The sequence below is a fragment of the Nuphar pumila genome, chromosome 4 (genome assembly GCF_984573655.1).
Source record: "Nuphar pumila chromosome 4, dmNupPumi1.hap1.1, whole genome shotgun sequence".
In the NCBI taxonomy this organism is placed as follows: domain Eukaryota; kingdom Viridiplantae; phylum Streptophyta; class Magnoliopsida; order Nymphaeales; family Nymphaeaceae; genus Nuphar; species Nuphar pumila.
The window spans coordinates 128344903-128370389 of NC_143252.1; the positions used below are offsets into that span (position 1 = coordinate 128344903).

The 25487-nt window shown below is 37.6% G+C and overlaps 1 protein-coding gene across 1 annotated transcript; it reads right to left on the reverse strand.

The window, feature by feature from the left end:
• Positions 1-45: 45 nt before the first annotated feature.
• PME31 (pectin methylesterase 31) lies at positions 46-23558 on the reverse strand. Its single transcript, XM_090003535.1, has 6 exons — positions 23040-23558; positions 21343-21447; positions 12487-12564; positions 12160-12347; positions 667-840; positions 46-520 (listed from the first exon to the last, which is right to left on the reverse strand). Exons 1-6 carry the CDS (start codon positions 23277-23279, stop codon positions 358-360), a joined length of 948 nt encoding a protein of 315 aa, XP_089859661.1. The 5' UTR covers positions 23280-23558; the 3' UTR covers positions 46-357.
• Positions 23559-25487: the final 1929 nt, after the last annotated feature.

Consider the following 25487-nt stretch of genomic DNA (forward strand, 5'->3'; position numbering starts at 1 on the left):
TTCTGCTAATCCCCCAAATATCCTTTTTAATGTGGCAGAACAGTACTGCAAGTCACTGTATCACTAAACTTATCATTAAAATATTTTCAGAAATAAATGACAGCCGAGAGCAACCAATTCAATCGTACTACGAGTAACAAATAGATTTCTTGCATTAAGGCATTCACACAGATCAATGTATAAAGCCTAACTGCAGCCACACAAATAAACTAAGCTTATGACAGCACTTTGACACCAGCATACCATATGAGTATGAGAAAAAGCACGTGAGATTCCTCTTAATATGATCCAGTACTGAAACTACAATGCTTGATGTCCCTTTTCCAGCCATCCACCTTGACTCCAGCTTCCAGTAATTTAAGCGGAGAAAGGGATTTTCATCGTAACTTTGTTTGACAGCCACGCCCTTTGTGGGTCGGGATCTATAAAATTATGTGCAAGAAAATGAGCTGATTCCTCATCCACAAGTTCCCTAGACCATGTCACTCTTTCTGAAAGGCAACTTCCAGGACCCAAGCACCTGCAAAAAGTATGAAGACATCAGATATTTGAAAAGCTTGTAGGAAGAGGGGGAATACTTCGCGATTTTCATGTTCAATGATTTTCATCTGTAACCTGAGAATTTCCATAAAGTGCAATATCCTGTTAACTAAAAAGTATTAAAACCTGTACTCATAAAAGCATGCACTTCTTTCATTCTCCGTGTTATTCCAGTTATTCCACCCTACAGGTTTGACACAGCCATCCATCCATGTATATGCAAAAACAACCCTAGCGAATGGTCCCCATGGCCTTCCAAGGTATGCATAAGAGACTTCTCCATTCCCAGTGATAACACATCTGTATTTTTAATAAGAAACCCAATATTAGTTTGAGCAAAATCAAGAAACAGATTACAGAGATTCATGATGTTGAAAGGAAAAACAACTTCCATATGGGTCATGGATCTGTTGGTCTGTCAGAGTTTGTGCCCAAGATTCAGAACTCAAATATATGACATTCATTTGTAATGTGTTTCCTAGAACTTAAAAAATTACAGGAAGAAATCAGAAGAGGAAGCACTGAGGACAAACACACGCGTGCACACACACAAAGCATGTCCATGTTTGGTACAGTTCCTTGTTTGTTCACAGAAAACTAGAGTTCTCATGAGCCATTTTTACAGCATAGAGCTTTCAGTGATGGAAACCATATATAAATACCTCATCTATAACTATAAATGCCTAATTTATGATATAAAGAATCTATCCTCACTTTCAGGTTTCATCCAAATTAGATGTGATATGTTTTTCTGCTAGACTTTTCAAGCAGCCTGTAGCAGTTTCTCTCTTATTCCAATGGACAAATGCAGTATATGCCCAATTCGATGGAGAATCCAAGAACTCAAGTATATGACAGTTGTGTACATCTATATAAAAATGGATGCTAATTCTGATACATTTTATGGCACATGTATTTCTCATGAGAATGATATATATATATTTTATAACTCCATTTGAACAGAGTTTGACTACCAACTGCAGGCTCGTGGGGGGGAAAGGATCTATATATATATAGTGATGCAAACATGCTAAATGAGCTTTTCAGTCTTTCTGTTGTTTTTTTTGCAATTCTTACCCCATAAATGTGTTACACATGGTCGATTTACTAGGAACCGGCACCTGAATCAGGTTTTTTAGATTAAAAAATGATATTTGGAGCCTCAAAAAAATTATGAAGATTTTGAGCTGTTGATTTTTCAAACCTTATAGAAACCTACCCATATGTTGGAATCGAATGCTCCAAGAGCTGATCCCTAGAAAATCACCGTAGATCACATTTGTATGAACAAATTTAAAAGTAAAACAAAAGCCCAAAAAGCCCATTTATCATATTTCTTTTATCAGGTTTCATCACTATATATATATATATATATATATATATATATATATATATATATATATATATATATATATATATATATATATATATATATTAGCAAAAGAGAGAGAGGGAGATGCAAACATGCTAAAAGATTTTTTTTTCAGGTTTTCTTTGTCCTATTTTTAAATTCCAACCATATAAAGGTGATCTACATACTTGATTTTATAGGAATCAGCTCTTGGAGAGTTCGATTCCAGTCTGGCACATAGGTGGGTTTCTATAAGGTTCGAAAAGTCAACAATCCAAAATCTTTGTAAATTTTTCAAGGCTCCAAATATCACTTTTTTCATCGAAAACACGTTATAAGGGTGTCAATTCCCAGTAAATCGATCATGCCGAAAACATCAGTGGGATCAGAATCACAAAAAAAAAACACCGAAAGCTGAAATATCCATTTAGCATGTTTGCATCTGGCAAAAAATATATTTTTTCACAGTGGTACGGGTGCTTGGCAAACTCTTTGTTAAGATATTGTACTTGATATATATTTGTAATTTTGTATATATATATATGGTGTTATCATATATATATGTGTATGTATATAATATATAATGTACATATACATTACATATAGACTTAGTTTTGAATTATGTATTATTGTAATAGAAATACCCTTTAAGGGTATTTTGGTTATTTTGACCTTGTAATAGGATCTGCCCATTAGGGGCAGATATTTATTTTTATTTCTTATTGGAATTAGGATTTGAGTCAAGGGCATTTTTGTCCTTGACTCAAAGAGTCATTGGGGACTCCCATCGGCTAGAATGGAGCCTCTCACTCCCTTCCTTTGTGTATAAATATGGGGATCTCTCTCCTTTGTAACCAATGCATTTTATGTGCATTTTATTGATAATAATATTTATATTTTTAAGATTGTTGTTGGACCTTTGTGCTTGAACTCATTTTGGGTTGTGTGAGTGATCCTCTTGTCTCCTCCGAGTAAACCCTATTGGGTTGCGATTTATGAGATTGCTCTCATTTCATTACATGGTATCAGAGCCTTGGTGATTCGACTCTTGAATGCTTTCTTTTGCTCGTGGGAATGAGAGCTCATGAATCGTGGGACCGTGAAGCTTTTGAAGTTCTTTGGAGCATCATTTTTATTTCTCCCTTCTCTCTTTCTCTCTTGTGGCCTCACCATGGAAGATGATCGAGAGACTTGTTTTTATTTCCGTGAAACTAAATGACTCCAACTATGTGATGTGGGCATCAATTTGATAAAACTCCTACAGAAATCGAGAAAGGGGGGGGGGGGGGGGGGGAAGAGAGAAAGAGAGCTTTGATTCTTGTTGGGAATCGGCATCCACTGTTATTCTTAGTGGCTGCACTAAACATCATTAAGATAAATAGGTTTTATAATTATTTTACAAGGACAAAACTGCCCTGGGTTAGTAATGTATATTACATTACAATATAACATACACGTGAACCATATGGATCCTCTACTGGATCCATATCCGATCCATATTCTAATACCCTCCCTCAAGTTGTGCATGGGAGTGAACCATGTGCAACCTATTCTTCAGATACCAGAAACAGTTACTTGTGAGACCTTTTGTGAACATATCTGCGACTTGGTCTTCTGAAAACACATAAACCGGTTCAATCACTTTGTCTGCTACCTTTTGTCTGATGAAATGTTGGTCAATCTCAATATGCTTGGTCCGACTGTGATGAACGGGATTGAACGCAATTTGTATAGCACTTCTATTATCACACATGAGAGTCGAACTTGAGATACTCTCTCCCATCTCTGTAAGTAGATGTCTAATCCAGGTCACTTCTGCTGTAGTAGCTGCCATAGATCTATATTCTGCCTCTGTGTTAGATTTTACCACAGCTTTCTGTTTTCTGCTACTCCATGAGATAAGGTTGCTTCCAATGAAAACACAGTATCCTGAAACAGACCTCCTTTCATCTGGATCCCCTGCCCAGTCTGCATCTGTATAGGCCAATATGTCATGTTTCGGTGTTACCCATGAAGATTGTACATATGTGAGTCCATCACCCATCGTGCCTTTTAGATAGCGAAAAATACGTTTGACGGCATCCATGTGACCAGTCTTTGGTTCATGCATGAACTGAGATACTTGATTTACAGAATATACAATGTCTGGTCTAGTAAAGGTAAGGTACTGTAACAAGCCCACTAAACTGCGATACTTGCTTGCATCAGGGTATAACTCACCATCACAGATACTGAGTTTTTGATTGACAACACTGGGTGTAGGCACAGGTTTGCAATCTGTCATTCCTGCTTTGACAAAAAGATCAAGAGTGTATTTGTGTTGAGTCAATGACATTTTTTCATCATGTCTGTCCACCTCTACGCCAAGAAAATATCTCAATTCTCCAAGATCTTTCATCTTGAATCGCATACTTAGTAAAGCTTTAATTCGTTGAATATGGTCTGGAGCATTACCAGTGATCACTATATCATCAACATATATAAGTAAGAAAACCATAGTGGTTCCATCCCTGTATATGAATAGAGAATGATCTAGTTGGGAACGAATGAAACCGTGGTTCTGAATCTCTAAAGAGAAACTTTCAAACCATAACCTGGAGGCTTGCTTTAAATCATATAGTGCTCTGGTTAATTTGCATACATATTCTTTTGGGTCTCCCTCTGCATAACCTTGAGGTTGCTCCATGTAGACCTCTTCTTTCAAATCCCCATGAAGCAATGTATTTTTAACATCAAACTGACTAAGGGTCCACCCATGCTCATTAGCCAGGCCAAGGATAATACGAATAGTTCCCATTTTGACCACTAGGCTGAAAGTCTCATCATAATCTTGATCGTATTCTTGAGTGAATCCTTTGGCAACAAGACGTGCCTTGTATCGTTCAATGCTACCGTCCGGTTTATACTTAATCTTATACACCCATTTTGAGCCGACAACATTTTTATCTGGGGGGCGACCAACTATCTCCCATGTTTGACACTCATGAAGTGCCTCGATCTCCTCATTCATTGCTTCAATCCATTTGTTAGATTGAACAGCTTGACAAAACACAAGTGCTTCCTCGTGCTTTTCAATCTTGGATAGAAAGATCTGAAAATCGATAGAGAAGTTATCATAACTCACCCATTTTCAATAGGGTGCCTTATCCTGCCTGATCTTCTTGGTGCCTCTTTGTTGCTGGACAATGCCACGTGTTCTCCAACAGGTGCATCTGTTTGCTCTGGGTCTCCTGGTATAGACATTTCCTTTGTATCTCAGACATTCTGTTTTCAATATCTTATCTGAAGCCGACTCATCATGTATGCTTTCAGGAGCCAAAGTGGTATGTTCAGCAGCATGTGAAATAAGTTCAGCACTGAGCCATGGATCATACCAATTATCAGTTGCGTCACCATGTTCACGATTGTGATTTGCTTTATTTTCCAAAAAACTATTTTCATCAAAAACGTTTCTAGAAATTCTGATCTGCTTATTGGCAGGGTCATAGCACCTGCAACCCTTATGTTCATCTACATAACCTACAAATTGGCATATAGAGGCTTTGTTCTGAAATTTAGTTCTCATGGATTTGTCAATGTGTACATAACATGTGCATCCAAAAACTCGTAACTCATCATAATCAGAATGTACACCAAAGAGAACATAACAGGGAGACTGATTTCCAAGGATAGGCATTGGAAGACGATTTATCACATGAGTGGCAGTGTGAAAAGCTTCTATCCAAAGACTAATGGGCAAGTTACAACCATGCATCATACTCATTGCACTTTCTACAATATGTTTGTGTTTACGTTCAGCAATTTCATTTTGTTGTGGAGTGTACGGGCAAGAAACTCTATGATGTATCCCATTATCTTGGAGAAAATCTAAAAATTCTTTTGAGGAATACTCACCACCTCCATCACATTGGAGAATTTGAATATTTTGGGAGAATTGAGTTTTAACATAGGCATGAAAGTGACGAAAGATAAGAAAAACCTCTGATTTGTGTTTCATAAAGAATATTCAGGTAAAACGAGAGAAACTGTCAATAAAAGATACAGAATATTTACTTCCAGAAGATGAAGGATTGGGGGTTGGGCCCCAAACATCAGAACATATTATCTCAAAGGGCATGGAGGCTCTTTTATTTATTTGATGAAAAGGAAGTACATGACTTTTGCAGACCTAACAACTGAGACACATTTTATCCTTTAATGAAGATGAAAAAGACTCTGAAAGAAAACCATTGGACACTAACTTTTCAATAAAGACTTGACTACAATGACCAAAATGAGAATGCCAGAGATCTGGCTTATTACATTTGGATATACTTAGGATGCTTTTAGAGACATGATCAGACTTGGGCTTCAAGACACTAGAGGTTGGATCTTCATTGAAGACATACATGTTTCTACGTCGCTCTCCTTTAGCGAACATCTCCTTCGTTTGAAAATCCTTGACAAAGACAGAAGTAGGAGTAAATTCCACAGATGAATTGGTAGAGTCAACAAGCTTAGAAACAGAGACAATATTTTTCTTTATATTTGGTGCATGAACAACATCAGATAAAGGAATAGATGAATCAGACAAAGGAATAAGGGTGTTGCCTATGTTTGAAATAGGGTGGTGAGTCCCATCTCCAGTTACAATATTAGATTTACCAAAATAGGGAGTCAAAGTAGAGAACTTAGCTGCATTGCCAGTGACATGAGTTGCTGCCCCAGAGTCAACATACCATATTCCATCATCATTCTGTTTCAGATTCAAGTTGGCCATCGCAGATAAGAGAAGATCCTTAGCATCATCACTGACCCGAAATGTACCTGCAGTTCCTGATGTAGCAACATTTCTATTGTTTTGCGTTCTATTCCGATTTTGTGGGTTGAACCAGCAGTTGGCTTTGATGTGACCTCGTTTGTTACACTGGTAGCATGTGGGAACATTCTTTGAAAAACTGACATTGGAATTTGGTGTAGGTAGTAACCCACGTCCACCCTGGATTGGAGTTCCCCTGCCTCTGTCACGTCCTCCTCGTGCACGATCAGCTATCATCCCTGTGGCAAGAACCTCATGCGTAGATGATTGTCCTGCTGAAGCATCAGACATGCTTTTCAGAGTCATCTCGTACTGAAAAAGTTTGACATGTAATTCCTCAAAACTAAGCAACATAGGTAAGCATAATAAAGAAGTAACAAGAACATGATACTCTGGTCCCAGGGCATTCAATGTATGCTGCACCTTTTCTTTATCTGACACTGGATACCCAACCATGGCTAATTGATCTGTGATGCTTTTGACTTGATTTAAGAATTCAATAATGCTCATTCCCCCTTTTTTAACATCTGAAATTCACGTTTAAGAAACAACACTTTAGCCTCTGATATCTGAGAGTAGGTCTGAGCTAAAGCCTCCCACAAAACTTTAGATGTGCAATCATCCGGAATGGAAATCAATACTTCTTGTGACAATATGGAAATGATGTACGCGACGAGGGCCTGATCGCGTTTCATCCAAGAAACAAATGCAGGGTTGAGAATAATATTTGGCAATCCTCCATCCTCTTTGGCTTCGGTTGTGATAAATTCTGGAGGCATTAAAGTGGAGCCATCCAAGTGACCTGAAAGATCTTGACTTCGAATAAAAGGGGCAATTTGCCTTTTCCAAGTCAGATAGTTGTTTGTAGTTAGCTTTTTCAAAACTAGCTGCCCCAGGAAATTAGAAGAAAGACCCGAATTTGCTGAAGTATCCATTTGTAGACTTGTTGACAGATTTTTTTTTTAACAGAATGACACTAGTGGCTAAAACTGGACTGTTTTATCATAAACTGACACATTTGACAGAAATCGGCACAATGTCACGACAAGAGAAATATATTTTGCGAGTGTATGGAAAATTTGACAGAAAATGAATGGGAGACAAAAACGACTGATGGACAGGTAAAATGAACGAGAATGGGGCAGGGGTGACAGGCAGATTCCTGGTTGGGAAAACCAGGGAACTCGACTTTTCTACGCAGGCGTGACAGGCAGATTCCTGGTTCGGAAAACCAGGGAACTCGACTTTTCTAATATTAGAAGATGATGAGACAAGAGGGAAAAGCTAGAAAATAGACTTTTGATGACAAAACAAGTGAGATGAGATAAGAAGAAAACAAGAAACTCGACCTGTTTAGAAAAGACTGGGTTTTTGGGTTCGGCTGAAGAAGATGAGGAGGACTCAGCTGAAGGAACTCGGCCTTTGGGCTCGACTGAATAGGATGAGGAGGACTTGAATGAAGGAACTCGGCGAGAAGAACTTGGCTTTTGGGTTTCGACTGAAGAAGATGAGGAGGACTCGGCTGAAGGAACTCGACCTTTGGCTCTTATGAAGATCGTGTGAACTCGTCTGAAGAAGAGATGGAGTAGGCGTGACCAAAAGGCAGATCGTGGCCAATGGAGCAAGCCCTTTCACGTTCCTGATGAAGACACTTTTACGCCCAGATTTGTCGCTGCTCTGATACCATGATAAAACTCCTGCAAAAATCGAGAAAGGGGGGGGGGGAGAGAGAGAGCTCTAATTCTTGTTGGGAATCGGCAGCCACTGTTATTCTTAGTGGCTGCACTAAACATCATTAAGATAAATAGGTTTTACAATTATTTTACAAGGACAAAACTGCCCTGGTTAGTAATGTATATTACATTACAATATAACATACACGTGAACCATATGGATCCTCTACTGGATCCATATCCGATCCATATTCTAATACAATTGTCAAACATCAAATTTGAAACAAAGGTTTATGGGGTTTGGTAGATGGAATCGAGAAAGAGCTCAAACTCAAGCTTACTAAGATCGACAATGGTAAAGAAGTGCCACTCGAAGGAGACGACATGTCCAAAGTCGTTGTCGAATATGAAAAGAATTGGAAGGAGTTAAGGATGGGTCATTCGAAAATTATAGCATGGAGCATCAATAGTGTTGATATTAAAAAATGTTCTAGCCTAGTCAAATTTGATTTTACTAGTGATGCTTAGAAGTATCTCCAAGATATGTATTCTTTGAAAGACATTGCTCATGTATGTCTTCAATATAAGGTTAGAACTATGAGTTGACTCTTTTAGAGCCTAAACGGCATTGTCCTATGAACATAAAACTTCATGAAAAACAAATTAGTGCCGAGCATTTTTATCATTTTATAAATGGACTTAGATACGAGTTTGAGAAAACTAAGTGCATAGAAGAAGTGTTCCTTCCTTCCATGGTTGAAACATTAGAAGAATTAACTATGAAAGAAAATAGGTTAAAGAAACCCAACTCCTCCAAGGATGAAGACACCGTTTTTGCTATGTCAAAACCCAGAAATCATACAACTTACAAGACTCCTCACTTAGGAAGAAGTACAAATGAGTATGACTCCAAGAAGAAGACAATGTCGTTTTTGTAACGAGTCGGGTCACATCAAGCCTTTTTGTCCAAAGAAAAAAAGAGAAGTGGCCTTCGTTGGGCATGAAGGCTCTAGAAGCAATTGATCGATATCACTAGTGCAACTCATAGAGGCTCTTCAACCTCTACTCAAAAATCAAGCCTCTTCTCTCTTCTCTAGTTTGGTCGTATCTAAGTGCATTGATCCCGGTAAGACTCCGATTTTTTACTCCAGTGCATCTTTTTACATGACTCTAAATGAGTCTATACTATCTGAGTGTCATAATAACTCAAATGATTCTCATGTTTCTACTGCGAATTAAACTTCTTTAAAAATCGAAAGTTTTGGGATTTGAAAAAATCATCAAAGATTTTATGTACCAAATATTAGAATAGTACCAAAACTAAATCTAAATCCTATTTATTTCACAAATTGTGGATCATGGGTGTAAGATTTCTTTTTCATCCAGTGATTGCTTGATGCAAGATCTCCGGTCCAGGAAGCCGATTGGGTGAAGGCATAGAAGTGGAGATCGATATTTAATGGACAATCTTAAACCTATCAAAACATGCTTTTTGTAATTTTTTGAAAAAGAAAGACATTGAAAATTGGCATAAAAAATTAGGACATCCTAGTATGACAAAGTTTCATTTGTATTCATTTCTTGCAAATTGTAATGAAAAAGATTTGGTTCGTAAAGATTGCATTCTTGGAAAAATGAAATCATTACCTTTTGCTCCTTGTCACTTTGTGTCAAAAGATCCATTTGAATTAACACATTCGGATGTATGGGGATTGGCTCCGGTTGTGTCCAAAAGAGGGGTATCATATTATGTGATTTTTGTTGATAATTATAGTAGGCATACATGGATATATTTTCTTAAATTTAAATTTAAAGTATTTGAATGCTTTAAAAAATTTCATAGCTATTTGATCTTATGCATTCTAATGTGTAGGGTTCCTAAGGAAGGTTCATCTTACTTTATTACTTTTATCGATGCTTGTACAAGATTCACATGGATAGAATTCATGAGAAATAGAAGTGAACATTTTGGTATCTTTAAATAATTTTGTGCAATGATTGAAATTCAATTTTCTGTTATAATTAAAACTCTTTAATCGGATTCAGGAGAAAAAATACATTAGTAAAGTGTTTCAATGTTATGTGAAAGAGAAAAGAATATTTTCACCAAAAAATTATGATGATACACTCCTCAGAAAAATAGAGTTGTTGAAAGAAAGAATAGACATATTTTGGAGACAACCATAGCCATCTTATTTTCAAAAAAGCATACAAAAGATTTATTGGGCAGATGCAGTTAATATGACAATATATCAAATTAATCGCATGACCTCTAGAGTTATTAAAGGTATTTCTCCTTATCAAATATTGTACGGTGTTAGGACTAACTATAAGTTGATGAAGATTTCTGGATGTGTTTGCTATGTTCTTTTGTGTGAAAGATACAAAGATAAAGTTTCCTCTCATGTTGTAAAGTGTTGCTTTTTGGGGATTTGTTGAAGGTCAAAAAGGCTATAAATGTTATGATCTTGTTGGCAAAAAAATGAAATATCTAGAAATGTGGGTTTTTATGAGCTTACACCATATTTTGAGCAGTTCAAGGATAAGGAAGGAAGTGTATGGATTTTTAGTTTCTATTGCCTTTCCAATAGAAGAGGGAATTGATCATGCAGTACTTATTTTAGAAGGAAATAGTACAAATACCAATTTTGGATCAACTAAATCAAGATGAGTCCGAATTCCGGAAACTTAGAGGCCATCTCTGATTCTTTTCCAACTGATTCTGAGCTTTCAACACAAGTCTTCATCTTCTCAAACTCTTCCTCAGGTACGTCATAGCTCCAGAATTTTTATTCCTCCTCGCTTTGTATTCTATGACACTTTCTCTCCTAAGCATCGTGCATTTTTTGCCTTAATTCATTCCTATGTTAAGCTCATTTCATATGCAAAAGCAACTTTGAAAAAAGAATGGAAACAGGTTATGGCTAAATAGTTAAATGCGCTGGAGAAGCCCAAAGGGGTTTGGCATAGTGAGAGGGGGCCTAGGCCGCTTGACAGGCGGTCGAGGTTCCATTCCCATGAATAATACAAATAATTACATAACTACAAACTTCCAGCACTAGCATGCCCAATTACATAAATACCAACAACATAAAATACAAATTACAGAAGTGAAAATGATGATAATGCCCTCAAGGAAAATATTACTTCTTTCTAATAGGGTGTAGTAGTGAGAGGCAGTGACCTATCAGAATGCAGATTGACCTAACAGAGCTGAAATGTTCAATCGAAATGATGATGACAGTGTGAACATCATTGTTGTACTGCTAGATTTCTACAAAACTTAGAGATCATGTACAATAATGGGTATTTGTCGCTTTCTATGTCACATGGGTGCGGGTGCGGGGGTGCGGCACTTTCAAAAAACCCGGGTGCGGGGGTGCAGCAAAAATATAAAAAATTATATATATAGTCCAAAAGTTGAACATAAATGACCCTGGGTGTGTTGACAGCACCCAAGGTCAGGTTGACCGCATCTGGTGTGACACGGGTGTGGCACCCAGTTGAAGAGTCCCTATGACATATATAAAGTTAAAGTCCAAAAGTTGGACATAAATGACCCTGGGTGTGGTCAACGCACCCAGGGTCAGGTTGGTCGCACCCGCGTCGCGTCGACGCAGGTGCGGCACCCAGTTGGGCGAGTCCCTGTGACATAGGTTGCTTTTTTAGAAGAAATGCAGAACATTTTCTTTTATCATGTTTGTTACATATTATAGCTTGGAAATTTGATTGTTAGAAACAGGATAGAGATTCATGAAATAAAAAATGGTAAGAGAACATTAGACCAAGAAACAAACCTTAGAAAAACGTAACCTGTAGGCTCCTGAGAAGATTTCCTACTCTGGGCAGTTATAAATCCAGGCGACTTGCAGTGAATATGACAGTGTTCCAAGAGAGCAGTACAATTTCCAAAGATGAAATCAACACTTCCTTCAATATAGCAATCTCTTAAATATTGCTTTCCATAATGTAGATACAGTGTATCCTGTGCAAAGTCCCATGATGAAACATACAGCGCTTAGTAGATGCCAATCAAAGTGAAACATAACACCTGCAATCAGAATTATTCAGACAAGGAATCTCAACACACTAGTACTACCAAACAAAACCTTCATGACAATTACCTGCCACCCTAGAAACCGACAGCTATAAAAAGCACAACGATCAGCTGTTGTCCTCATTGCAACAGCTTGGCCAGAACCCTGCCAAGTTTGAATAACTAAAGTAACTAAACCACAGAATTAACTCATAATGCCTGACTCTACCATGAAATCAGAAGAATTCAGATCCCTATACTGCATAGAAATTAGAAGGATTTGGACTTCCAACAGACATGCTAATCAACTAGTACCGCATAGAATTTGTGTCCATGCAAGCGTGCATGTGAATGGGTGTGTGTGCACAGTCGTGGTGGAACTATTTTCTCAATTTACTTCAGGCTTGTGTATGTATTGCATAATTTGATTCATAGACTGAGGCTTGTTTGCATTCATCAGTAATTTCATTCTCTCAACCAAACGAAAAAGGCAAGCTAAGTTCAATGTCATAAACTTTATCCTATCACTACAAGGATGAGGGTCCATAGAGGCGATTTTTTAATGGCGACAAACAATCTCGCCGCTATTGATAAAGCAATAACGGCGAGATTTTTATCCCCACTAATTGATAGGTAATAGCATGGACATAAATATAATGCCGTTATTACTCTAGTACATCCATGAATGTGGCCGCTATAGCTCCATCAATAAAGGCGATATTTATGTCCCCACGAATGCCTATGCACACATCTCAAAGTTAAAGGCCTATGTATAACGGCGAGATTTTTTTGTTGTTAGATATTGCGTTAAAACCAGAGTTACCGAAAGCTTCTTAGATAGGTGGGAAGCTCGCTTCCCGGAAACTCACTTCGGAAGCACGATACTACTCGCTTCTGAAACTTGATGAGAACCTCGATTCCCCCAAGCTTCTCCTATGCTTTACACATGCTTCATTTATTCTTATTATATGTTCTCTTACTCAACTTTTCATGCTTTTTATGTGTTTTCTCTGACTCTTCTCACTCATTTCCATGTGCTTTCGCTAAATTGGTAGTCATCATTTTTAGATTTTGTTAAAAATTTAATTCTTACACTAAAAAATCATGAAATTTAATATTAGTCACTTTTATTTTAGTTTTTATTTGTGTTTTATTTTGATTCTCATTCAATTCTTAAATTTCTTTTTTTTTAATTCTCGCTTCCCGCTTCCTATATATTTTAAAATGCATCGCTTCTCGCTTCCGCTTCCCGTATTGTTTCCCGCTTCACATTAACGGATATATTTAACGGAAAGAAGATCTCGCCGTTATACATAAGTAACGGTGAGATCTGGCTATCACTGTTATAGGATTACTATATATCGACAACAATTTTTTGGTCGTTAGATATTTCATTAAAACACCTTAATAGATATATTTAACGGCAAGATTTGGTTATTGCCATTATAGGGTTATTATATAACAACGACAGTTATGTCATTGTAATAGAGTGAGGTCAAAGCCCCCATTTGACCAACATTTGGGAAAAAATTTTAAGAGGGGGGCCCCGACGGGGGCCTCCCTCTCTTTCTCTTTCTCTTTCTCTTTCTCTTTCTCTTTCTCTTTCTCTCTCTGCTCTCTCCCTTCTCTCTTGTCTCTCCATGTTCTCTCGTCTCTCGATCCTTGCTCACTCTAGTGACCCCCTCTCTCTTCATTGCTCAATCCGGCGACCCCTTGCCTGGCTCCCTCCCTCTTCCTCGCTGCTCAATCCGGCGTTTCTAGACCATTAAGATCATATTTCTCTCAAGATTCATGTACGAGGTACGTGGTGTTGCCCACTGAAGCCAAAATCAAAGGGGAGCCAACGTTCCTGTCAAGGTTGATCCCTTTTCATCGGAGAAGAAAAGATGCTTGACTTGCAGAACGGGGATTCCATATCTTCTAGAGCAAATATGGATTTAGTTCAACCCGACCTTTGTCAAAACACATTAGATCCAAATGTTTGCAAAAAATTGTGACCATGATGGGACCCCACTTACTCCACTAAGACACCTAGATATTTTGGAATTAGCATGCAAAGGTCAGTTTATGTCATACTTTTCTCATTTTCGTGTGTTGGGTTTCAGATCCACCTAGGATCCAAAACTCGGTTATGTCATGTCTTGGCTTTGCACAAGTATATCTTCGTGTCTAAATATAATTTTTTGCATTCTAGGAGTTGTCGGAAAGCTTATTTCTCGACGAATAACGAAGAAGGGGAAGAAAAGAAGACGAAGAAGAAAAAACTCATCGTCGGCCCTCTACTGGCCCCTCCAACCCCTGCACAAGAGAGAGAGAGAGAGAATGATTGAAGCGTCAAGGGACCCCTCTCCCTCGACTTTTTTTTATTTCTTTTGTTCTCCTGTCCCTGTTCTTTTTGTAACAGGGGTAGAACGGTGAATTGTTTAAATTATGAATGCAGCGGACGATGTTCTGCGTGTCTACCATGTTCAACGTTTATTAAAAACATTATTCTTTTTAGATTTGACACGCCATCAAACATGCCCTAGAGATCCAAACACATCTGACCTCAAATAAGTCCAAAAAAATGAAAATCAACTCTTCCATCATCACTCGTTGGTTCCTGCCATACCTCATCTTGTTGAAGACGCTAACAATATCTCTTTGAGAGGATTCTATAATCAATTTATGCACACGGTTATAACTAAAAACTTTTCCACCATTTCCATTCATGGCCTCCTTTCGCTGCTCACTCCAGCGACCCCTTGTTGTGCTCCCTCCCTCCCTCTTCCTCGCTGCTCACTCTGGCAACCGCTCCCTCTTCACTGCTCACTCTAGCGACCCCCTGCCTCCCTTCCTCCTGCCTCCCTCCCTCTTCCTCACTGCTCAATTCAGTGACCCCCTTCTCTCTTAGCTGCTCACTTCGTCAACCCCTTGTCCTACTCGCTCCCTCACTCTTCCTCGCTGCTCACTCCGACCACCCCATCCATCCTCGTTGTTCATTCCCTCTTGGCTCTCTGCTCAAGCTCAAGGTATGGTTATCTGGCCCTGTTTATTTTAGGTTTTTGTTAATATTTTTTATGATATATATCATTAAGCCATCAGAGAATAGATCATTCTTCTCCTTATTGATTGTGTGGTTAAGTACATTATGGATTTCATTTTTAGGGTTCCAATACATTTGATTTGAGTTGAGAGTTTTTTTGGTTTCTCTTAACCACAAAATGTTCACCAATAGTATGCTTGGAAAATCTTAACATTTTAAGTACTCAATACACATCTTAACACAAAAGTGCCTCTTGATCTAAAAGATCAGTGTGTTTTCTCTTTCTTGTGTTAGAAACACATTTTTATAGTCTATAGATGGAAATTAACCAAGACAATCTCAATAGAACCGAGTTTCAACATGAATATTCAAACATGGCTCAAGCTTGAGCCAAGACTGAAGCCACCAAGCACAAGCTCAAACAATGCTTGGCTTTAGGGATCAGTTTGTGTACAGGACCAACACCTTCAACTACCCTTTCTAACTAAATCATGTCTTAACAAGGTCCTGTGGAGGCTTAAAACATAGTCTAGATGATGGGTGATTCATTAAGACATTTCAGTGTTTTAATGAATTTGGGTTCTTTGGCTCTCTACAAAAATTTCTAATATAATTTCGTAAGGTCCAGTAAACCATCATTTCAGCAAAGCAGTTATGCTGAGAACAAGAGAATTCTTGTGCATATGTGTGTCCAGGTGTGTATCTGCAGAAATTGAACATAAAAGGAAGTCAAAACGCAACCTGCCAAATTATTTTTATGCAATATGAACACAAATGAGACAACATAATATCATTTTCAATCATTTTAAAGTTCCATGAGATGTGTATTAAAAATGAAAATATGTCTTATGCTCCTTTTCCATTAATAATTAAAACTTGAATCGGCACTGCATTCGAAAGTCTCCACAGAGCTACAGTTCAACTCATCAGACATTTATTTACATTTACACCACCAAAAGTCATCTTTTCATGGCCACCCCCTGTTACTATTTACTTTTTACCCTTCCACCTGAACATCTACTATAACACTTGTAAAATTTTATCGCCTAATTAGACTTAAATTTCATGGTCAAAATTTGGTACGAGGATATTCTCATTGTTTTTTTTTTAATTCTTATTTGGATCCTGGATATCCTGCTTGGATCTTCGATATTGGATCTCGGATATCCTATTTGAATCTTCGATATTGGATCCTGAATATCTTAATTGGATAGTTAATAGTAGATTCCAGTTAATAGTTCAGATCCTTAATATCGGATCCTCGATATCATAGTTAAATTTGATATTGAATCCAAAGCGTATTATGTAGATCTGTGAATTTTAAATTGAATCTGGGAAGGGAAAAAAATTTATATGGAATCCATAGCATTGTATTGGATCCATTATAGTTTACTAGATTATTGGATCCCAAAAACTTTACCCGAAAAATATGGATCCAAAATGCTCTATTTGGATTTTTGACATCGAAATTTAGATGTCTTAATGTAGATTTTACATCGAAATCATAAGGGTCCAATTAAAATTTTTATATTGGATCCATAATAATTTATTTGGGTCCATATCCGAAGTTTTGAATACTGGTAATTTAAAATTAAAAAGATTTGGATCCTTGGATGGACCCAGATAGCCCAAGTTTGGACCCAAAACATAATGGATCGTGGGTCACCGTGTGGGAGATCCAAACTCGCAAAAAAAGGGGGGCTCACACCATCATGCGTGAGGGGCGTGGCAAAATGGAAAAGAAAAAAATTATTGGGGGCGTTAAACATGAAAAGGGGTTCATTAGGGAACCCTAAATAAAAAGGGGGAAGTGTTGGGGTGGGTGTGAAAGCCCCTGTTTCACGCTGAATGGGGAGAGGGGGGGAAAACCGACCCCCACCTCTCACCCACTACTCTCCTCTTCCCCATGTTCTTCCCCAACCCCCTCTCACGCAACGCTTAAAGACCCCATCTCCTTCTCCCTCTCGTTATTCCTCTCTCTCTCTCTCTCTCTCTCTCTCTCTCTTGCATGGTTCGGTGAAAGGCTTCACGAAATCATGGCAGCAAGAGGAGAAAGAACAGCGAAACAGGCAGGATTTGCTGTGATTTTTGTGTGTGTCTTGTTTTCAAGAGTGCAATGTTTTACCGCACAACCCATCGACACGAATTTAACCTGTGTAAATGCATAATCCCTGTTCTGCATGTATTACAATACGCAGGTTATTTGATCAGCATCTTCCAACTTGGGAATCTATATTAAACTCTCTGAAATAAATTCTGGCCTGCATATGTGTAATGTTTTGAAATGCGGCAGAATGGATTTTTGCTTTGTCTTTATATCTCTTTTTAATGAATAAAATCTATGTGCACGTACCTGTATATTTCAGAATCATGTTAATTGGAACTGTGATGAACTTCATGAACTGCCAATTTATATTTTTGGTGTTAAATCCAAAGACTGATATGCATAAATTAAACTGATCAAAACTTCTGATATGCTTGTTCTGAGTTTTCTCACCCAGGGTCGGGTTGACTGCACCGGGTGCCGCACCCACGTCGCGTCGACGCGGGTGCGGCACCTGGTTGGCCGAATCCTTGTGATATAGGTGGTAAGCAAGTGTTTTAACTAGCAAATTTCTGCAGCAGTAGAGGCCATAGATCTATATTACTTGAGCTTGCAATTTTACTTCTTACTGCTCTAAGAAACCAGACGAGAGCCTAAAGATATGCAGTACTCTGTTGTAGATCGTCGTGTGGCAAAATCACCTGCCAAACTACATCTCAATAAGACACAACCTTAATTGGCCCTAAAGAAGGCAAACCAAGTTTCATGTATATTAGTCCATCTCTATAAGTCCCCTTAATGTATCTAAGGATGTGTTTAATTGCATCTAAAAGTGAACTTGTAGGGGTATGCATAAATGTGAGGCTTGATTCAAAGCAAAAAAACAATATATCAACATGTGAAGGATAAGTATTGCAATGCAACCGTTATACTTCTATAACTTTTTTGAAAATCCATAAGAGTTCCTTCATCACTCATTAAATGTTTATTTATTGCCACTAGTGTCCAAGTGGGATTGTGTTCCAACATTCTAGATCTTTGTAGGAGATCGTGGGCATACTTCTATCGGGAAAGTATCAAGCCATGGGACCGCAATCTACTTCTATTCCAAAGAAAATATCACAAGGGATGCAACTTTTACATTTGAAATTTACCTTTCAACGTCATCACTTCGGTAACATGACACTGATAGTAATCATTTCCTGTTATGATCATGTTATCCATAATCCACGTATAGTAGAATGAGAGTAACACAAGTATCTTTGTGATAGATAAATAGGGAATGATCCACTTCAATTTTGACAAAGTCATGAGCTCAAACAACTCGATGAAAATTATCAAACCATGATTGAGATGCTTACTTTAATTCATAGATAGCAGTCGACAAACCTTAGTTAATGGGTCTCCTTCATTATATTCAAGTGGTTGCAACCAATATACTTGTTCAATTAGATCTTTGTGTGAAAAGACATTTTTAACATCCAATTGTTCTAGGTCCCAATCGAAATTTACTACCAAAGACAAAATAATTCGATTTTTTCCCATTTTAATTATTGAACTAAAGTTTCATCATAAGCTAACCCATACTCTTGTGTATATCCTTTCGCAACTAGTCTAGCCTCAGACCGTTCAATGGACCATACTTTATTTTATAAACCCACTTGGATCCTACCACATTTGGATCCATTATTTCCCATGTACCACACATATGTAGCACTTCAATTTCTTGGATCATGGCCTTGATTCATCGTGGATTGTGTTTAACTTCCACACAAAATTATGGCTCCTTGGCTTGCTCCATTGCTGTCATAAGTACCTGAAAATCAGTAGAAGAAGACTCGTAGCTCAGAAATCTATCAACCGGATGTTTGCTTCTAGAGGAAAATCCCAACATGGGCTTAGCAACTTCAAGTTGCTGATGGTTCTCTAGAGAGGTTTAATTAACAATGTCACCTGATTATCGATCTTTATCCTGTTCTGAAAGATCTCATAGACTAACACACTTTAATGGGTTTAGGCACCTTTATGCAGCTCAATGTAGCCCGTTGCGACCATCTTGATCTGAACCAATTGGACCATCACCAGGATTGAATTGAGTGGGGCTTTCAACTGCAGGAAAGGAACCTTGTCCATGACCATGAGTGGTATCAACAATACTAGTTCATGTTATGAGAGACCAGCAAGAGAAAATTATGGAATATTAATGAAACTTCACAGGTTCATTCTTGCAGTCTAATTGGTTATGAAATTCTGACTCATCAAACACAAGATTATGAGAAATCTTCACTTTCTTGGTGTGAGGATTGTAACATCAAAATTGTGTATACTGATCATTGTATCCTATGAATCTGCATATCTCAGCATGGGGCAAAAACTTATCATGGAGCGACTTATCAATGTGAACATAGCATACACAGCCAATGAGCCAAACATCCATAGGCAAGAATATTCAGGAAAGGATATTTCTTGAACAAGGCTTGATACGAAGACTTTCCATCTAACACATTTGCGACTGATGAGATATATCGTTGTATCTCTATCCATAAACTACTGGATAGTCCGAACATTAGATGTGACATGGTTAGGGCACTTTCACAACACATTTTTGCTTTCTTTCTGGCACATCATTTTGAGTGCAACAAAGGAGAGACCATCTCATTTCCATAAACTAACTTCTCAATGTTGTTCTTCCAAACAACCACCACTATAGTAATCTGACCAGATTTAAACCAGTTCCTAACAAACCTGAATTCATGTGATATCCAAATCCATGAAGAAATAGTTTGTGGCTATCATCATAGCGAGACATTCTTTAATCATCTCATAAACTAAATGAAACCCCCATGCTTTATGCTACCATGGATCAAGAATGGAAGATGAAAAATGGGGAAATCAAGATTCATACTATTTTTTTGACAATTCTGCGCTTTCTTTCATATTTCTAAGCCATCCATAGAAACAAAAAGATGCACACAAAATGATGCATATGGGCTCTAGAATTTTCCCTGTAATACCAACAAGAGAAAAAGAAAAAACATAATGCCGACATGCTTAAAACAAATTTATGAACTTCACAAATTTGATAGTATTGTGAATGCATGCACATGCACATGAATGTGTGCATCCATATGAGTTTGCGTGTGCACATGTGTGCTTGCTTGTGCTCTGAGTAAAAGAAATTATATGCCCTTTCTTCAATCAAAATTTCATCCAACCTGCTTCCTTTAATCAGAATAAAAAGGTATGCATAGAAATGAAAGATGATTGAGGTTCCTGATAATTTCTTATGCTTTAATGTTCAACTACTAGGCTAGCCCATGGAAATTGGATGCTATCAAGTATGTGATTTTTCCATCTTGTTCAAGAAATTAAAAAAATAAGTATTTCAACACCATCATCTTCTAGGCAACTTCACAAACCGGAAGCAGTGTTGTTTCAATGGCCCACAAAAGTCACTCACACCTTCAAATTAAGTTGTTTCATATACCGACATATTGTTTCTTACGTTTCAAGAGTCTATCAAGAGATCTACTATATAAAGGTAACTCCAATATTTGTAAGTCAAAACGCCCACCAAGTACCAACATCGGTGATTTGTATATGCTCAAGTAGAACAATTTTGTGTAGCCATGTGAAAGAAACAGCAAGACATAAAACAGGTACCTATCAGAAGCTTATCTTCTTTTGCACATATGCCAACCCTAAAAATCTAAACAAGGTTAAAACCAAGAAAGAACAGAGTATACACCACTGGACTGTTCTAATGTCTGCCATGGACAGAAATTTAATTTTGTGACAATTCCCTTGTAACAGAGAGGAAGGTCCTTACAAGCAGGTATTAGAATACGAGAAGGTAGAAAATAGAACTTTCTTACTTGAGGTGCTGAATTCTCAAAAGTAATATTTTCAGCAATGAAGTCCTCTCCTTCAACTATGAAAGTACCACAACCAAAGGTCCCAGTGCCAATTGTACGAGAATCCTATAATATGAAAAGTAAAAATAAATAAAAATAGTGCAAAGCTGAATATGCTAATAAAAAAATATGGAATTTGATTTCCTTGCAATAATGTATAGGTGGTTAGGTGAAAAGAAGAAAATGATTTTCATTTCCCAAAGAAGAGACTTGAATACAGGTTTGTTGGACAAATATATTGAAATAAACTTAGCAGTTCTTCCTATTTTACATACATTAAGCAAAGCATTTGCAGAGATTTGTCGAGTCCTCTATAGCCATGGTCACAATGACAAGAGGTATGAATGAACAAAATCAACTAACGCATCCCATGTTGCAAAGGGAATCTCATATATGCTCTATGACAATAAGGCATTTATATGTCCTTTCCAACCTGCTCTATTATATTCAGAAAATGCATCATTTACACATCTACCTTCAATGAGAAGATTAGCTTAGGAATTGAGATGGAATACAAAACAAGTTTTATTACGTTTAAAGTCAATAATAAATAACTCCTATAGCTGACAATATTGAGTACGCTTATTCAGTTCTGGGATTAATTTTAATCACATGTACAATGATCAGCATTTGCCCCAAGGGGAGCACTTTATCATGTATGTTTACAAGCACTAGGTTACAAATTTCTGTGGATGGAATCAAATGCAATCTGATGTACAGATTTATTTTAATGAGTAGCTCTATTAGATATGCAGCTCTATTAGATATGGACAATCCAATGCAATGGGCAATTACTGATGTAAATTGGTCCTTAATGTCTGGAAGGTCATAATTAGAAGTGAAAGTATGGTGAAGTCTTATGAAAGCAGTCCTTTATGTTGACTTGCTATGCTCCAAAGGAAGGAGAAGACTGAAGACATCGTCATCGTCATCGTAAGGCTCCCAATGGAGGTATTGGGTACGTTATGACTTCAAAACTTTTAAAGGTCAAAAGGGTGTCTATTTTCCAGGGAGAGCAAGTGAAGATACACACAATCACGTTGTTTCCCTGGTGGTTGTTTTTCTTACAGTGCTCAAGTTCTGAATAAAAGTAGATAATTCTTTATTTCTTAACGTAGCTTTTCCTAATTGTGCAGTTTTCTCGCCAAAACAAATCTACATCAGAAAGAATTTCAAAAAGGGTACCCTGGAAAAATCCTCACCCAAAATTCCACTATAATGCCTAGATGTTCAGACACCGTGCTTCCAACAGGATCAAAAGGCGGCTTTATCTGAAAGCCTCATGATTGTAAACAAAACCAAGAAAAGCTCAAAAGGAGTTGCAGATTTATAAACAAAAGGTGTAGCACAAGGATTACATTTTCCTCGGAGAAAAAAAAAAGTTTACAAACATCTCTATGTGTGTTGTGTATAGTGGGATGTGTGTTGTGTGCTTGCGCTAAATTAGGGGAAATGGATGAAGTACCAAAGACCCCATCATCGTCACCTAAGAAACTAGTCATAATCACAAGCCAATGCAAAGTAATGAGTGAGGAAGAAGAAGAAGCATCACGGTGGGGTTAGTTTTGTTTAGTTTCTCTTCTTTTTTTATTTTTTATTTTTTATTTTTTCCTTTTTTCTGGGGCGGGGGGGGAGGGGTTCGGTTTGTTTGAGTTGACCTGGTGGTGGTTGATGCTGGTGGCGGTGTTGTTCCAGCTGATGATGGTATCCTCGGGGCAGGACCCTCTCAATGTGATGAAACTCTTGGTCTTGGCAACGTACACGGGCTCCCTGTAAACGCCAGGGCACACCTCGATGATCCTTCTCACCGTGTTCCGCAGTGGGACTGCGTCGATAGCTTCCTGGATCGTGCTGAACTCGCAACCCCCATTCTTCCCTACCCTCGTCACCCTGGCCATGGATGGGAACAAGCAGCAGTAGCAACGACGTAACACCTCTCTCTCTCTCTCTCTCTCTCTCTCTCTCTCTCTCTCTCTCTCTCTCTCTCTCTCCAGTATCGATAAACATGGATTATGTCATGGTGCGCCAAGAATCCGATTCTGATTTCCGACAACAGGTGACATCTCTCTCTATATATATATATATTGGAACTTTGTGGGGTTTGCCGCATTTGGTTTGCGCGTTTTCCTACCTTATGTCATCCCCATCTTCTAACCTCTCTTAATTTTTGTATGCATAAATGGATTCAGTATGGTCGATTTAATAAACTACGACCCTTAATCGTATTTTTTATGGAAAAATCTAATTTTTTAAAACACAAAATTTGTGTTTTGCCAACTTCGATTTTTGAATAACAAAAAAAAAATCTATTTTAATCAAAACAACTTACATCAATAAAATCCCAATGAGGGGGTGTGAAGACGCGGATGACTTTGGAGATGAGCCAAACTGATTTGTTTTGGTACCCTTCTTTTGCCGAGTCAATTTCATGGTTTCATATTGACATTCAAAACAAGGACTAGATGAATCGTGAATGTTCGAATGTGAAATATCTTTCTAACCTCTGAGGGGAGATACGTAATTTTCATGGATACGAATCTGATGTGCAGGATTAGAGCTATCAGAGATTCGCAGCATGTTAGGTGCAAATGTCAAAGGTCCACGTAAAGTACTTGCTAAGGGTAAAATAGTCTAAAAAAAGTCAAGAATCAACATTTTTAGATAGGCGGAGAATTTTAACAAATTAGTAGGTATTTGGCGTGTCAAATTTCAACGACAGTACAATCATTTTTATAAATATTTAAAGTGAAATCAAGGCTTATAATTGAAGAAAATAGGGTATTATGTTACATAATATATTGTTACAAATGTTTTGAGATCTAACTTCCAACTCATTGCGAATAGATCTATGAGGCTTTCAGAAATAAATTACAATTTTGAGACTCTCTTGTCTTTAGGATTTGCATCTTCATCCTCACTATTGGCTTTACTAGACGCCTTTATCTTTTGCTTTAATTGGATCATTTGATAGCATGGGTGGGCCAAATTTGGGTTTTGCAAGATCCAATAATGTTGATCCACTAATAGATCTAATGTGTTTGCAGGCATTGGCTGTTGTGAAACCTTAGAAAAATAAAAAATGACTATACTGTATGGCAAAAATATTGTGTTTCTCAAAAAAACCAATTTTCAAAATTTTCCCAATGTCCAAAACTGCAACTTTTTTTATAGTAAAAGGACCTTTTTCACCCTTCGCACATGAATTTCCTCCAAATATATGAACTTCTCTCTCAAATATGAGAAATTCCTCCCACACAGTTATGAATGTCATCCTGCTACTTCCACATTTGTGAATGTCCTCACTATGAATGTCCTCCTACGTGTGCCCCTTATGCAATTTTTATTATAAGGAGTTTATTAAAAAAATCAACACTTCAAAAGCATGATGGCCTTTTAGCGATACTTCAAAAGCATCACTAAAGCCTTTTAGCAACACTTTAAAAGCACGATGAGCCATTAGCGATACTTCAAAAGCACCTTTAAAGCCTTTAGCACCACTTCAAAAATGCATATTTAAGAGAAAAATCACAAAATGCAGTACAACATTCACATATTTTGAGAGAAAATCCACATGAATATTCTCATATTTTGGTAGAAAATTTGCAAACAGAAGAGGAAATTCACATATTTGAGTATTTAAGAGGAAAGTTTGTATATCTTAAGAAAATTTGCATGTGCAAAGGGTGAAAAGGTTCTTTAACAACAGAAAAGTTATGGTTACAGACATCGGGTGAATTTTCAAAATTGTAAGATTTTTCTGAAAACGCATCAGTTTTGCCATACAGCACCGGCATTGTTACAAATATGCAAAGATCTAACTTTCAACTCATTGCCGAATAGATCTCTAGAGGTGTTTGAAAATAAATTACAATTTTCAAACTTGCCTGTCTTTAGGATTTGCATCTTTATCCTCACTATTGCCTTTACTAGACGTCTTTATCTCTTGACATCTTACTTTAATTGGATCATTTGATAGCATGGGTGGGCCAAATTCGGGTTTTTCAAGATCCAATAATGTTGACCCTCTAATAGATCCAATGCTTTTGCATGCATTGGCCGCTGTGAGACCTTAGAAAAATGTGTTGCACCACTTTTTCAATTACAAG

Excerpts from the sequence above, each read along its gene's own strand:
- PME31 (XM_090003535.1), bottom strand. The coding sequence starts at position 23,279 with ATGGCCAGGGTGACGAGGGTAGGGAAGAATGGGGGTTGCGAGTTCAGC. Across the intron at positions 12,565-21,342 it reads TTGAGAATTCAGCACCTCAA|GGTTCTGGCCAAGCTGTTGC; the intron begins GTAAGAAAGTTC and ends CAAACTTGGCAG. Across the intron at positions 841-12,159 it reads ACAGGTTACGTTTTTCTAAG|ATGTGTTATCACTGGGAATG; the intron begins GTTTGTTTCTTG and ends TTAAAAATACAG.